Raw genomic sequence first — 15,843 nt, 5'->3', positions numbered from 1 at the left:
ATACCCCAAATCCACTTTTATAAAGCATTAGAAACAAATTCTATGCAAGCTACATTGCCACTTATTAAAATTCCCACCTTAATTTCTTTGATACCAGTCTAAAACAGGGAATTATCTCCACACTGTGAATGAGAAAGAATGATTTTCTTTGCAAAATGGAAGTAAATCAACTGTCTTGATAACCAACTGAGGAATATGCTCAGTGTCTCAAGTAGAATTCAGGAAATCCGTTTATCTGAAAAATCGAATCAAACCTAATACTAGATGTTTAAAATCACAATGTTCCAGTTGGATCTCACTGGTCATCTAGTCTAAATCTTGTTCTCTATAATATGCCATACCAGTAGCAATCTAATCATGGCACAGAGACCTCCAATAAATGGTGAACTATGCATGATGGAGACCTAGGAGTTCTATTCATTATCATTTTTTTTCAAATATTTTCTGGAATCTGTCTTGCTTAGACCCGAGGTTTGCCTACTAAGTAACTTTGCCCTGAGGCAGCATATTCTACTTTTGGACAATCCATTTATATTAAGCCTAACTTTAATTCCAATTCAAAAAATTTAAACACATACTATGTGGTAGGCACTGTGGTAGATGCTGGAGATATGAAGAAAAATCGTTTCTACCTTCAGGAAGCTCACATTATGATGAGGCAACTAGGTGGCACAGTGGATAGAGGCCTAGCCCTGAAATTGGGAGAACCTGAGTTCAAATCTCACTTCTGACATTTTCTGTCCTCAGAAACTTACTAGCTATGTGACCCTGGGCAAGTCACTTAACCCCAACTGCCTTAAACATCCAGGGCCATCTCAGTCATCCTGATGTATATCTTGCCACTGGACCCCGATGGCTCTGGAGGAGAGAGTGAGGTTGGTGACCTTGTACAGCCCTCCCTTACTTAAATCCAATTCACTGTAAATCATGACATCACCCCCATATTATGGTCCTCTTTGATAATGAAGGACAAACAACAACATTTTGATGGAGAGAGGAAGCTACAACATGTATATTATAATCTTCATATATTACAAATGAGAGATTCTAAGGGAGCCTGCATGGATTACTGAACAGAGGGCCAACCTTAGAGTCAGGAAGACCTGGATTCAAATTCTTCTTCTGACACATACTGTCTGGGTGACCTTGAAGAAGTTGCTTATTTTTTTTATAGCTGTAAATGACTTTCTATGATTATAAATTAAAGGCATATGCCTGGCATAATGACTTGGATATAGGAAATACATGGAAATTGTCTTAGAAAGAATATTAAAATAAGCAATCATATAGTATACATTTCACAGAATGGATATAGACATGATAGAGATATGATACAATGAAATCTGCTGTTTGATGCTATGGAAATTTTGGTTTCTACATCTATCTTTCTGATTCTTCATCTCATAATATGGAACTGAAGTACTTACATACTTTGGATTCCTGACGTAGAAAAGTGGACAAAGAATATAACAAATTGTTCTCAAGGGAAGAATTGCAAACTATTAACAGCCATATGAATCATTGCTCCAAGTTACTAAGAAGAGAAATACAGAACAAAACATCTAAGGTTTAACTGCATAATCACCAAATTGGCAATGGTGCTAAAAATAGTATTAGTCAATTTTGGTAGGGTTATGGAAAGACAGGGACATGAATGCACCATTGGTAGAGCCGTGAGTTGATTCAGTAGCTCTGGAAAGAATTTTGGAATCTTGTCAATAAGAATTTATTAAATGATTACTAGGTGCCATGTGTTCTCTACATTTAGCACCTGCTCCATTGGTTGGGGACTTCTTTGGCCATCTCCTTCATGCCCCTCTATCCTGTGGTAAAAAGTATTTGTGGTATAGGCAGCTTTTGAAGGACTTTCCCTTTTGGGGGATAAAAGATTGAATGCTCCCTGAAGGGAGGGTACTTCCGGAACGCTAGCTGTGGAGTCACTTCCAGAACACTAGCTCCCTGTCTCCGTCTGGTGACTCCCCTTGAGGTGGTGCGTGTTTGTTCTGTTTCTGGTGACTGCTGTTTGGTGAGCTTAATTACTGAAAACCCTAAATTCCTTTGAATTAGCTAAATCCGAAACGGTCTGGGTTTTGAATAGGTTAAGTTCAGAGTTAAGAGTATTTATCTGTATTTCTATTTTCCCATTTCCTTATCTTTGATTTTTTTATTAGCTTCACCTTTGTTGTTTAATTAATTCCCAAGTAATAAAATCTGATCCTTTTGTGAACTAAAGCTTATTTCTTATTGGCCTGGGAGAAATATCTAAAAAGGGCAGTTCAGAGGGGAGGTTCAACCTAAAAGGTCCCTCATGATTCTGGGACCCCAATATTAAGGCGAGTCCCTCAAATAACGCTCTGTATATCCCTCACAATCCCATGGTAGGTACCTTTCCTTCTCCCCTTCTTCCATCTTTTGCCCTTTATGTGTGCTTCCTTCCTTCATTAGATTGTAAGTTCCTTGAGGACAGAGACTGTCTTTGTTTTTATTTGTATTTCCATTCCCAAGCACTTAGCATAGTGCCTGGCACATGGTGGGTGTTTAATAAATGTTTATTGATTGACTGTCAAGTATTGTAAAGAGTGTAGACACAAAAAAGGGCAAAAAAGATTCATGATCCCTGCCCTCAAGAAACCCACATTTTAATGAATACAGTGGCTATTATTACAGTGCAATAAAATACAAAGAATACAATGAATACAGAAACATGGGAAAATATCTATGAACAAATACAAAATGAAGTGGGTAGGACCAGGAAAATGATATGTTAATAGTAGCTGGCATTTATGTGGCTCTTTATGGTTTGCAAAGTACTTCACATATTTTATATTATCCTGACAACAACTTTGTCAGGTGGGTGGTGTTATTGTCTCCATTTTACAGATGAGCAAACTGAGGACAAGAGAGTTTAAGTAGCTTTCCGAGGGTGACTCAGTTTGTGTCTGAGGTGATATTTAAACTCACATATTCCTGACTCCAAGCCCAGCACCCTATCCACTGAACCATGACTTGGTTTCCTAATTGCCAGCAGGGTATATGAAAGAAGAGTAAAATAAGGATTGAAAATGAATCCTATGAGGGGGCAGCTAGGTGGTGCAGTGTATAAAGCACTGGCCCTGGATTCAGGAGGACCTGAGTTCAAATCCTGCCTCAGACACTTGACATGTACTAGCTGTGTGACCCTGGGCAAGTCACTTAACCCCAATTGCCTTACCAAAAAAAAAAAAAAAAAAGAAAGAAAATGAATCCTATGAAATTATATAGAACAAGCTTGGACCCAGAGAAACGTCATGAGAGCTACTTCCCCACATTCTTTGCAGATATGGAGGACTAAAGGGTATGTGGATCATTGTACTTGATTTCAGTACTTTCAATGTATTAGTTTTGCTGAACCGTGATTTTTAAATTTGTCATAAGTTATGGAAATGTAGATTCTGTAAAACAAAAGATACCAATGAAATGTATTTTAAAACACTGCAAATTAGAATTTGTTGATGAAATAATAGTAATAGAAGCTTACATTTACATATAGCTTTTTTCATTTATAAAATGTTCTTTTTCTAATGTAAATTGCTTTCTATTTTTCATCACTGAATTCCTAATTCTAAAGTCCTGATTGAACTAAAGGTACTTTCCTATAAAAGAGAAAGGAAAAGAGAAAGAAGCCAAAAATATTCAGTTTTCAAAGAGTGGCACTTAGGATCTATGAAGAAATAATAAATTCATAATTGGCTGTATAAAATCTATTTAGGAGTATTTGCTTGAATAAAAAGGATCTTATCTTTTTGATAAGTATTTTAACATCATGTTGAATTTTCTGACAAGAATTTCCACTTCCCCACTCTAATATTCACAAGTGTGGACAAATTAAGCTCCATTGGAAAAGGTCAATTCATTTACCTAAGCATATCCCAGAAGAATGAGATAGATTTTTGCCTTCTCCATAGTAACACAGGATAAAATCTAGAAGGGTAACTTGAATTAATAAGGACATTTTTTTACAGATGGAGGCCTAGTTCTATGCTGCATAATTTCTTATTATTTTTCCTGGGCCTTTGATTTTGTAATTATGGGGATGTCCCAGTGTAGATACTCTCCTCTGATGGAGATCACATCTGTCTGCATCTTAGAGGGGTTGATTGTGACACTGAGAGGTTGTTACTTGCAAGGGTCAAACAGTCAGCATATTCCAGAATTAGGACTTGAACCCATCTTTTTTTTTTTTTTGCCAGGGCACTGAGGGTTAAGTGACTTGCCCAGGGTCACACAGCTAGTGTCAAGTGTCTGAGGCTGGATTTGAACTTGGGTCCTCCTGAATCCAAGGCCAGTGCTTTATCCACTGTGCCACCTAGCTGCCCCTGAACCCATCTTTTTGACCTGAGGTCTGGTCATCTAGTCAATCTGCCAGGCTGTCTCTTAGTAGAAAAATCATCTATGACTAATATGCTAAATTTAGATGACTTACCAATCAAAATATTTAAGGGAAAAGGATTCTGATTTGAGACTTAAACTCTCTTAAGCTTGTCTGAACTCACAAGATCAGCATGTCTGATTGAATGCCTGTTTCCCTTTTACTTTATAAGACTGGTCTTACAGAATACGGAATAAAATATTTTACATTAAAATAATAATGATTTTGTTGGTGGTGAATAAATATTTTCCCCCAAATTAAACATATTACGCAAAATGATTCCTGGAGGGGGAAATTTTTCATGTTTATCTCAGCTCTCAATTAAACAACTTCATTAAAAACACTATGTAGGTGGCAGAAATAACCATGCAGCTCATCCAAATGATCCTTTTAAAGTAGTAGAAAAATGACAGTAATTTTTATCCATTTCTCCCCTGAAAACACTCATGGTAAGCTCAATAGATTTTAAATTCATTTATTTCTCATAAAAATATCACTCCATTGGAGCCTTAAAGTGCTGGGGGGTAAGATTAAAACCAATCTTATAAGCTTATGTGAGATATCACTTCTCTCTAAATGATTAGCTTTGGGAGGAGGATACATAGGATTTGACTGGCGCCATGTTGGAATCTGTACAATGAGTGACTGAGCAATGATGGATTTCCTTCATGTTTACAACCAGTTTGGTTATTCCAACTTTATAATTGTCTTTCTGCTATGAACAAAAAAAATTACCAATCAACTTGGTGTATAATCTCCCTACTCCCACCTCCTACCTGCTCTTCCAGTCATGTTTTGGAAACCAACTGATTATACCAGTACTTTTGAGTGCAAGAAGTTATCTTCTTTTCAACTTCTCTGTCTATATTTCCTTTTTAGTGTTTTCATTCAGTTATAATTATTTTTCTTCTTTTTTTTGCATTTATCTTATTACTCTACTCCTACATCATCTCTGATTTTATAAAAACCTAGGAAATTCCAGAAAGTGAAAGACTAGTTTTGCAGAAATTATTTGGTATCAGCTCTGAGCTTACCAAGCACCTGAAAATGAAAAGTTGTATTGCTAAGTCTTCTACCTCTGATGAGCAGAACCTAAGTTCCTTGAAGGAACTTACAGGTAATATTCACAGGGAAAAGGATACATTTCATTTTTGTCACTGTATCCCTAGCACCCAGTATGTGCTTCACAAATATAAGGCACTTGATAAATGAATTATAGCAAATTATTCTCACCACAAATGGAGGGGGGGAGTAGTCAAAATCATTATTATTTTAATGTAAACTTGGGATTCTGCTCAAATCTCCAAAGGGTGGTAGTGGGGAACCAATTCTGTAATTTGTCTTCATCTTTATTCACCAACCTGAACCATCTATGTGAGAGATAATGTAAGAAAATAAACCTTGGTAGGGATATGTTATTAATCAGAGTTTCTTTTAAGTGAAAAGTCATGTGTCTTCAAAATGAGAAAATGGAAATAGGAACGTTAAGTCAAACTCTGAGCTCTGTTGGCTCAATACAATATAAAAATAAGTGAGGGCATAGCAAACTCTTCATTTCCCTTGTTAAAAAAGCTTTGTTAACTTAGTATAATTAATTATTAAATAAGGACATAGAAAAGAAGGGGTGATTTACTTCCCTACATCATTATCATCCTCCTATTACATTATTTTATAGACTCCTCTCAATTCCTGTCCTTATTGAATGTGACATAAACGAAAACCAACCCCTGCCAATGTAACTATATAACCTTCGAAGATGGAGATAGATTTCTGTTTCCATAAACAATGCATGAACCTCACTCACTACCTTGCATTATCTGATACTCTCAAAGGACTTTGCCAAGAAGAGGTTATCAGTACTCATGTTTTACATGAGGGTAACAATTAAGGAGGGACTAAGGTGCTCTTGGTCTTCTGACTCCCAGCTCAGTTTTCTTTCCATTATACTCCTGGCAAGTTGTGATATTTAGGTCCAATGGTTCTCCTGAGCTGCAGAAAAAAATCAAATGAGCTAGATGACAGATGGTTACCTAGAGGAAATCTCACTTCTGAGAATACATCCCAGGGGCCAAATTCCCTACTCCCAGGGTTGGCCATTAACTCTGTACAGGACAGAATCTGATCCAAGATCTTTTAGGGACAATGAGGGAATGAAATTCTTCTGGAAGGCAACAAATAATATTTCCTGGAGCTTTGGGGCCCCCAAAGAATTCCTAAATAAGATATTACTTCCTTGGAGGCAGACATCAGTACCCAGTATTTCTGATTAATTATTTAACCAGGAAAATATTTTGCTCAAAGAGATTTTAATACTACTCTAAATGACCAGAGTATGGAGCACTTAAAGGTTTACAAAGTGCTTTAGTTTTATCTCATTTGATTCTTACAATAACCCTCTCAGTTGGTATAAATATCCCAGTTTTACATATGAAGAAGAATCTGAGACTGAGAGAGATTAAGTGACTTGCTCTGGATCACATAGCTGGTAAGTGATTAAGGCAGGATTCAAACTTAGGTCTTACTGAATGACCCACCCAGTATTTTATATTTCACACCACCTTTTGATCACCTGGTGATCCACTGGGTTAGGCACACCTTCAGCATTCTCTATAGGAAAGTTTTAAATTAATTGTGTATTCCATTTCAGTTTCTTTATCTTATGATAGGGCTATCCTGGGGAACATTAGAGCTCCCTCCAGATGTGGTTCTGCCATTCTATGATTTCCAGCAAAGCAGTTCTCCTGTTTTAATCTAAACATTTCAAGGGGGAAGACTGCAAAGATCCCATCATTTTAGAACCTCCCTAGACAATTAGCCAGCAGCCCTCACTGTGGGGCTAGAATCCTCTCATCCCACTGTCCATGAGGCATTTGGGGGACCTTGGTTTAGTTGCCAGAATGCACATGAAGACATGAACATGGCAGCTCCTAGAATTGATCAGAGAGTCTTTCTGCTTTTTCAGTTTGCCTCAGTACATTGCAGCAGATGGCCTCAATCAACAACTGCATTGGTTCTATATGGTTATGTCAATGTCATTGACTTAAGTCAATCCAGATCAACATATTTATTGAGTATCTACTATGTATCTACTATGGCACCATTCAAAGGCCATCCTGTGGAGGACAGAAAGAATTTCAATTTGTACAGGTTTTACTAAGAAGTTGCCATGATCTTTACATGAACTGATGCTGAGTGAAATGAGCAGAACCAGGAGAACATTGTACACAGTAACAGCAACATTGTGTGATAATCAACTGTGACAGACAACTCTTCTCAGCAGTACAATGATCCAAGACAATGCCAAAAGACTCAAGATGGAAAATGCTCTCCACATCCAGAAAAAGAACTATGGAGTCTGAATGCAGATCAAAGCATACTATTTTCACTTGTTGTTGTTGTTGTTGTTTATTTGTTTCTTCTTTCTTGTGGGTTTTCTCTTTTGTTCTGATTCTTCTCTCACAACATGACTAATGTGGAAATATGTTTAACATGATTGTAATGTATAACCTATATCAGATTTCTTGCTGGCTTTGGGAGGAGGGAGAGAAGGGAAGGAGGAAGAAAAATGTGAAACTCAAAATCTTACAAAAATGAATGTTGAAAACTATTTTTACATGTAATTGAAAAAATAAAATAAAATTCTATAAAAAAAGAAGTTACCATGATCAACATGGCAGGAGATGAATGCAAAGCTTTTCAATCCCCCAGGGCCAAAAATCTACTTGGGGACCCAAGGTTTAATCACAAGCTGTTAAATATCATTGTAAGAGTCAAATAACAAAGATTGCAATAGATGTTGGTGGAAAAATAAATAGAACAGGAAAATTACTAACAGCTGTGTTGACACCTAGCCCAGCTCAGGGCACATTGTAAATACTTAATAAATATTTAGGGGGGGCGCAGCTAGGTGGCGCAGTGGATAAAGCACCAGTCCTGGATTCAGGAGAACCAGAGTTCAAATCTAGCCTCAGACACTTGACACTTACTGGCTGTGTGACCCTCGGCAAGTTCACAACCCTCATTGCCCTGCCCACCCAAAAATATATATGTGTGTGTGTGTGTGTGTATTTATGTATGTATTTGTTGGATGGATGAATGAATGAGTGAATGAATAAAAATTTAGTTTGGAGTAAGAGGTCCTGAGTTTCAGACCAGATTCAGTCACTTGCTGCCCATGTAACATTGAACAAGTCACTGAAACCCTGCTTTAATCTAAATATTTAAGTATCAGCTATTTTTCTGTTTCCTCGTTTAAAAAATTAGGAGTTTGGGATAAATTCTCTGCAATGTCTGTCCTCCCTGCCCCAACTCTAAATCCTATGATTATAAGTGCTCTAAGATTCAGAGAAGAGAGATGGGGGGGGCAGGGCTGCAAATTATACCAAGAAACCCAGAGCTGGATTTTGAAGGATGAATATGATTTGGGTAGGTGGTAAGGCATGAAAAATTGCATTTAATTTCAGACTGAAGTAAACAGTAAGATAAAAAGCATGGAAGTGGGGCAGCAAGGTGGCACAGTGGATAGAGCACCGGCCCTGGAGTCAGGAGTACTTGAGTTCAAATCTGGCCTCAGACACTTAACACTTACTAGCTGTGTGACCCTGGGAAAGTCACTTAACCCCAAATGCCTCACTAAAAAAAAAAAAAAAAAAAAAAAAAAAAAAAAAAAAAAAAAAAAGCATGAAAGTAAGAAAAAGAAAGGGGAATTCAGTGAATAACGAAGGTGGCTGGTGCTGAGGGTACATTAAGATGAATTATGATTAGTAAGCCTGGAGAAGCCTGGTCCTTAGCCTGAATGTTAAACCTGTAATTCAAATGCAGAACTTCTGACTTTAACCTGAAGACATCAGGGAACCATTGGAAAGGTTGGATCAGGGAAGTGATATAATTAGAGCAGGGTTTCAGGAATACTTCACTGGAAGCAGTGTTCAGGATGGGTTGGAGAAAGGAGAGACTGGTGACAAAAAGACCAGTCAGAAGGTTATTTCAGTAATCTAGGCTGTAAATAAGAAGATCTTGTACTTGAGTTAGTCAAGTGGGAGTAAATGTAAAGTAATAGATTCAAAATGCATCTTCAAAGAAAGATCCAAAAGACTTAGCAACCGGTTAGATATTGAGGGGGTTGTGGGTAAAGAGAGGGGAATCAAATATGCTTCAAGTCTTGGTCACTAAAAAAAGAGTGGTCCTATTATCTGTAATGAGGAAGTTAGGATGGAGAACTGTTTTTATTGGGGAATGATGAAGATTTGTTTTAGATCATCAGTTTCTAGACATAAAGACTATATATGCTTAACTCATTTTATCTAGCATCCAGCAAAGTTCTAATGCATTTTTCTGATAATAACAAAATACATTTAACCAACCCCATTAGGCATCTAATTTTGATAAAGCATTGAAATGTTTTTGCTGCATACTTCCAAATTTGCACAGGAAGATTTAAAGTATTATAAGCCAAAAAAGGATTTTCATTTCAGATAACTAGGAATCCAAACTCAAAGCTTTTTCTTTTCCATTACTTCATTTTCTTGGCACACTTTATTTTAAAAAATGCTTTGTTGAGGTTTTTTTTTTTTTTTTTTAAGATAGCACAATCACTTCCCAGGAACTGTCCCCTCATTGAACTTTTCCTTATAACAAAGAAAAACAGTCAAGCAAAACCACCTGATAACAACTTCTGACAATGAAGATGACTTTCTGCACCTGTAATCTACCATTACTTAACAGAGAGGAAGGGAGGGTGTTTCATTATAGCATCCTTAGCTTCTTTCAAGGATTATGCACCATCTCATAGGAAAATCTTTTCCTGATTCCCCTACTTGTTAGTATCCTCTGCCTTCTCCTCATCGTACCATAAATGTACTTAATATTGTGGGTTTCTTTAAGTGCAGATCCAACCAAGCCTCTCCCCTACTCAATAAACTCCAGTGCCTTATTATTTCATCTAAGATAACATTTAAACTTCTCTGTTTATAATCTCTGTTTTAAAGTCCTTCATAAATTGGCTCCAACCGCTGCTTCCAGCTATGTTATACATTAATCTTTTATTCTATTATTCCGGTCAAACTGGACATGTGGTGTTCTTTATCTGTGATAATATTCGATCTCTCACCTTGGTGCCTTTGTACTGGTCATCCTTCATACCTGGAATACACTTCCTATCTATCTCTGACTCACAGAATCCTTCACTTTCTTTAATACTCAGCTCAAAACTTCCTACAACTTGATGCCTTGCCTGACCTCCCTCACTATCTAACTGTTAATGTCCACCTTTCCCAACATCTTTCTGTATTTACACTCTCTCTCTCTCTCTCTCTCTCTCTCTCTCTCTCTCTCTCTCTCTCTCTCTCTCTGTCTCTCTCTTTTTTGCAGAGCAATGAGGGTTAAGCGACTTGCCCAGGGTCATACTAGTCTATATATTTTATGACATATCTCCTCTAATAGAAGGTAAGCTCTTTGATAGTAAGAATTTTTCACTTTTTTTTTTTTTGGTCTTTGTATTACTAGTGTCTAGTATAGTGCCTAACACATGGTAGGTATTTAATAAATAATAAATAAAATTATTCATTTATTATTTAATTATTGTTTAATAAATAATAAATCCTAGTTGATGAACTGATTATGCTTCTGTTCCTCATTTTGTATTGTATTTAACTTTGTCTTTAAAATTCCCTGCCTCTGGGCAGTAAACTATAAACTTCCTGAAGGAAGGGACTGTAGTTTCTTTTTTTCTTTTATCTCCAGTCCCTAGCAAAGTGCCTTTACACAGCAGGCACTGATAAATATTTGTTGAACTGAATTTAGTGGGGGGAGATTTACAAAGTTTCTTCCTTCTCTTTAAAATTCTGTCATGAAAAGTTTAGGAGAACTGCCAATTTTCCTAATGTATTTCCTTATTATGTTTGAATTACTTTCTTATTTTAGCAACGCCAAAAGGCTTTGATAGTTTTTCATGTTGTATGCTGATTATTTGTTGATTTCTCTTAAGGTTGATTTAATTAATACTACAACAACAACAACAACTAGGGAGAACAAAAGGCTTGTTGTTCAGGAGACAGACATAACAAGTTGGAGCTACAAACCCTGTAACAATGGGCAAAGTTCACCCTATTATCATCAGGTTTAAAGCAGGATTTGTGCAACAAATGTATGCATGCCCCTGAGTGACCCAAACTGCCATATATTACTTATCAACCGACTTCACTGATATGAGCTGCTACAAGTTTGAAGTGATCAGTGTGAATCAATTTACGTTAGCAGAGTTGTCATACCCTCTCGAGAAGCAGGAGTGAGTACAGAATAGACTGATATGTGTTTTTAAAAGCACGTACACATTGGAAATCAGATTGATTTGAAGAAATTATTGGGGAATGTTGTTTAATAATCTGTCATTCAGAGGCACAAGCCAAATGAAAACACTTTTAACTAAAGAATTCTGGGCATGCAGGAATTTTTCATTCACTATTGGACACAGATTTGATATCCGAGAGGAAAAAATTGTCTACTATACAAAACCACCCAGACTTCAATATTTTCCCCAAATTTTGGAAACTTTAACACAGCTTCTACATCCTGGTGTGGAATTTCAGTGACTAAGCAGATTGCCGATTATGTCTCCTTCATCAGAAAGAAACTTAGAAGCAAGAAAAGACTCCTTGTCCTACAATTCATACCAAAGAGAATCTTTAGGAATCTGAAACAGAGACAAGATAACATTTAACAGGTGACAAAGAACAGTAACTGTCTGGTAGCATATCTGAAAGCTTGTCTATTCTAAGGACAATTTCCCTGAGTGGATTAAGGATCAATAGCTAAGAAACTTGATCACTCTTTTTACAAAAGGATCCATTCTTTATTCTGAAAACACTCCTATGATTAAAAAGAAAAGGATGTGTATGTTTTGTTTTGCCATCAAATCAGAATTAAAAACCTATTTGAAGCTATGATGCAGAGACCTAATGATAAATCTGAGCACAGTCAGGCTTTTACACTGGTGAAACACAAATCAGTAAGTCTCTATTTCTTCCTTAAAACTCAAAGCATAAAATAAAAAGCATTCAATTAACCCCCCTCTGAAATTCCTTTTCTGAATGACAGTTTAAAATGGGTTTTAGAACGCTAAAGAGGAGAGTTTCCAATAGTCCACAGGTATAATCTAATTGGGTAACATACAATCTCAGCTGGGTTGAATAAGAGTTTATGGAGACTACTTGAACACATTCACAGGAGCCAAACACCCAGCCAATATTTCTGCATCTATAGCAAACCAAACCAAACCAAAACAATACACCAGCAACTCCAACCATGTATCCCATAGACAGGAACAAAGCCAGTGACCTGAAGTTAAAGAGTGAAGTATACTCTACCATGATGATGAGGGTTCTGGGTCGGCTCATTTCGTCCTCACTATCCAGAGGCAGAATTTCATGTGATGGCTCTTCCTGGCGTCGCCGGCAAATGTGTGGACAGTTCCTCTGTACCACAGAACGAAAGGCTTGTAACAGAACAATACTGGCAGCGCAGCCCATCGCTGCATCCTGGAGCTTACAAAATAACTTCTATGTTTATGCTATGTTTGAAAAAAAAAAAAACAGTGGCTCCTTGTCCCTGCAAACAGCCTACATTGCAGCTGCAGCCAGCCAGTTCTCCAATCATTTCCGTGGGTCCTGATCATCTGATCACAACTGAGTAGCTTGGATGCAGAGATAGGAAAGATTTGATCCACTGAAATGAGACACACTCAGAAATATGAGTGCGTTTTTGCTGGGAGAGTGTTTCCTCAACTCACCCGGGAGACTAGGCTTCCTGTACATTATGAAGATGGGCTGTAAGTCTCAGGTTCATGGATCTCAACATATTACAATCTCCTCCCCTCCCAGCCAGAGAGAATGTAAATAAAACAACGTAAGAGTCTGGCTTCAAGCTAACAAATGTGACACCATTAATAAAATTAGCATTGAGGACAAAAGTGGAAATGCTGAATTAAAAAAAATCCATTTCCAAAAGGAATCTTCCAATTATTAAGTGATTAAAAGGATGCACTTTACACATGACCTAAGTTTGGGTACTTCAATGGTATCATCAGAGGCACAGAGCCTTCCAAGGCAGGACAGCTGCAGAAAGCCTGCACCCAATCCCCAGAAGAAATCCTCACTAACATTGCCTCTCAATGACATGGTTGTTCTGTTCCCACACATGCAGTTTTGCAGACTAATACATTTTTATGTCAACCAGGGGTGGGGGAGAGGGTGGGGAGATCAAGAAAGGAGCTCTACTCATGAGATCAGGGCTTGAGCTAAATGAAGTGACCTCTCCAGAAAGGTAGCTCTACAAGCACTTTCGGGTCCCAACTCTTAAGTATTCCAGGTAGAGGGACAGGAACTCCAAGCTCTTGGTAGTTAACAGGTTTGGACTCTGACTCCAGTCAGACTAGTCAGTCACTCAGAAGGCAGTTAAAGAGATGCTTAGAAATCACATGACCTTCTTGGAATGGTCTCAAGACCTAATAGCACACTGTAAGATAATAGGGCATCAGAGGAAGTTTGCACTAAAAATACCTCACAGAAGATGGATTTTGCTTACATGCAAGGCAAGGTAAGAATTCCCCAATAGGATTTTCAATATCAGGCACTTTCTTTTAGCTTGACTTTCCAATGTGACTATCTGGGCATCAAGGAAAGTGGAGGGAGGATGGGAAGGATTTTGTTTTTGTTTTTCATGCACACGATTTGGCTGAACTCAATTCTTCAACACTTAGACCCAATAGAAAGAAAGAAAACGAAAACAGCCTTTGACCTACCCAAACTTCTCTTCAAAGTGGGCGCTGCTAGATGAACTTTGGGAGAAGGTTCATTCTACTGTAAAGTATAGTAAATGGAGCCCTAAAATTTGCTGTCTCTTCCACATGACCATCTTGTGCTGTACTTGATTAGTCATTAATTGCTCACTAATTTGTCACAACACGGTATAATGCTCCCGGGTATGCTTGCCAGGGAAGGAAAACAGTCTCTCAGACATTAGGCACTTGCTGCCAGTATTTTTTTTTGTCTGTCTGTTTTGAGCAAACTTATTCTGTGTGCCTGGAAAAAGAAGGGGAAAAAAACCTTTTACTGCTGGCAAATGCTAGGCTAGCTCACTTAGAGATTTCTCAGAGAAACTTGGTGTTTATCTAAACCACTTGGATTCCAGAGAACTGGACAACCTATAGCAAACCTGTGGTTGGTAGGTATATTGTACAAATACATTAATACTTGTTAACATAGGGGTAGCTAGGTGGTATAGTAGATATAGCACCAGCCCTGGAGTCAGGAGGACCTGAGTTCAAATACAGCCTCAGACACTTAACACTTACTAGCTGTGTGACCCTGGGCAAGTCACTTAACCCCAATTGCCTTACCAAAAAAAAAATACTTGTTAATATTAATACATATTAACAAACATACACATATATGCACATATATAGACACATATAGACATACACATAACTCATACACACATACACAATGCATGCTCATATACATATGCATATCTGTAGGCATTTACTTGTACATGTACATATAACATATACGTACATGCCTATACCTATACTTATGCTTATGCCTATGCCTATGCCTATGCCTATACCTATACTCAGAGACACCATGAATAGAGAGAGTTGGCCTCAGACTCAGACATCTGAACATTAGGTCCTATCTCTGACACATATGACTGGTCATCACTTAGCCCTCAATGCCACTGATAGCTCTCTAAGAACATGTGGCAAAACATTTGTCAGTCTTCACTGGGCAACTAGGTAGAGGTATAGTGGATATAGTGCCAGGTCTGGAGTCAGGAAGACTCATCTTCCTGCGTTCAAATCCGGCCTCAGACAGTTACTAGCTGTGTGATCCTGGGCGATTCACCTAACCCTCTTTGCCTCAGTTTCTCATCTGTAAAATGGGCTGGAAAAGGAAATGGCAAGTCCCTCCAGTGTCTTTGTCAAGAAAACTCTACATGAGGTCATGAAGAGTTGGACATGACTGAAAATGACTGGACAACAAGATTGGGAGAGAAAGCTTTCTCACTGGGAGTTCCCTATACCAATGAAATCATATGCCTATCTCTATCTGTATCTCTACTCTTTCTATTTCTATGTCTATCTGTCAAGTTCATGTAGACAGAATACACACACACATATACCTTGTCAAGTTCATGCACTGTTATAAGTATATACACACATACATGCTGGTATACATATGTACTGATATATATGTATACAGATATATACATATACATATATAGATACACAAATATGTATCTATATGTGTATATGTGTAGCTGTATCTGTGGGTGGAGGTGTACACACATAGACATATATTTATATAACACTAATGAACATATATGTAAATATATGCAAATTTACTTTTGATACTTTGCATAGACACATATTTACAAGAGAG

The 15,843-nt window shown here is 37.6% G+C and overlaps 1 protein-coding gene across 1 annotated transcript in view; it reads right to left on the bottom strand.

Annotated features, from left to right (window-relative positions):
- Positions 1–12,933, bottom strand: part of DOCK10 (dedicator of cytokinesis 10) — a 274,169-nt gene extending 261,236 nt beyond the window's left edge. Inside the window, exons 1-2 of the mRNA XM_043993341.1 lie at positions 12,772–12,933; positions 12,079–12,098 (exon numbers count right to left, since the gene is read on the bottom strand). Coding sequence (XP_043849276.1) covers positions 12,079–12,098; positions 12,772–12,933 — 182 coding nt within the window. The remainder of the gene's footprint in view (positions 1–12,078; positions 12,099–12,771) is intronic.
- Positions 12,934–15,843: the final 2,910 nt, after the last annotated feature.

The sequence above is a fragment of the Dromiciops gliroides genome, chromosome 3 (assembly GCF_019393635.1).
Source record: "Dromiciops gliroides isolate mDroGli1 chromosome 3, mDroGli1.pri, whole genome shotgun sequence".
In the NCBI taxonomy this organism is placed as follows: domain Eukaryota; kingdom Metazoa; phylum Chordata; class Mammalia; order Microbiotheria; family Microbiotheriidae; genus Dromiciops; species Dromiciops gliroides.
The sequence above is the reverse complement of the archived record's forward strand: the minus strand, read 5'-3'. Positions and strand labels throughout refer to the sequence as shown.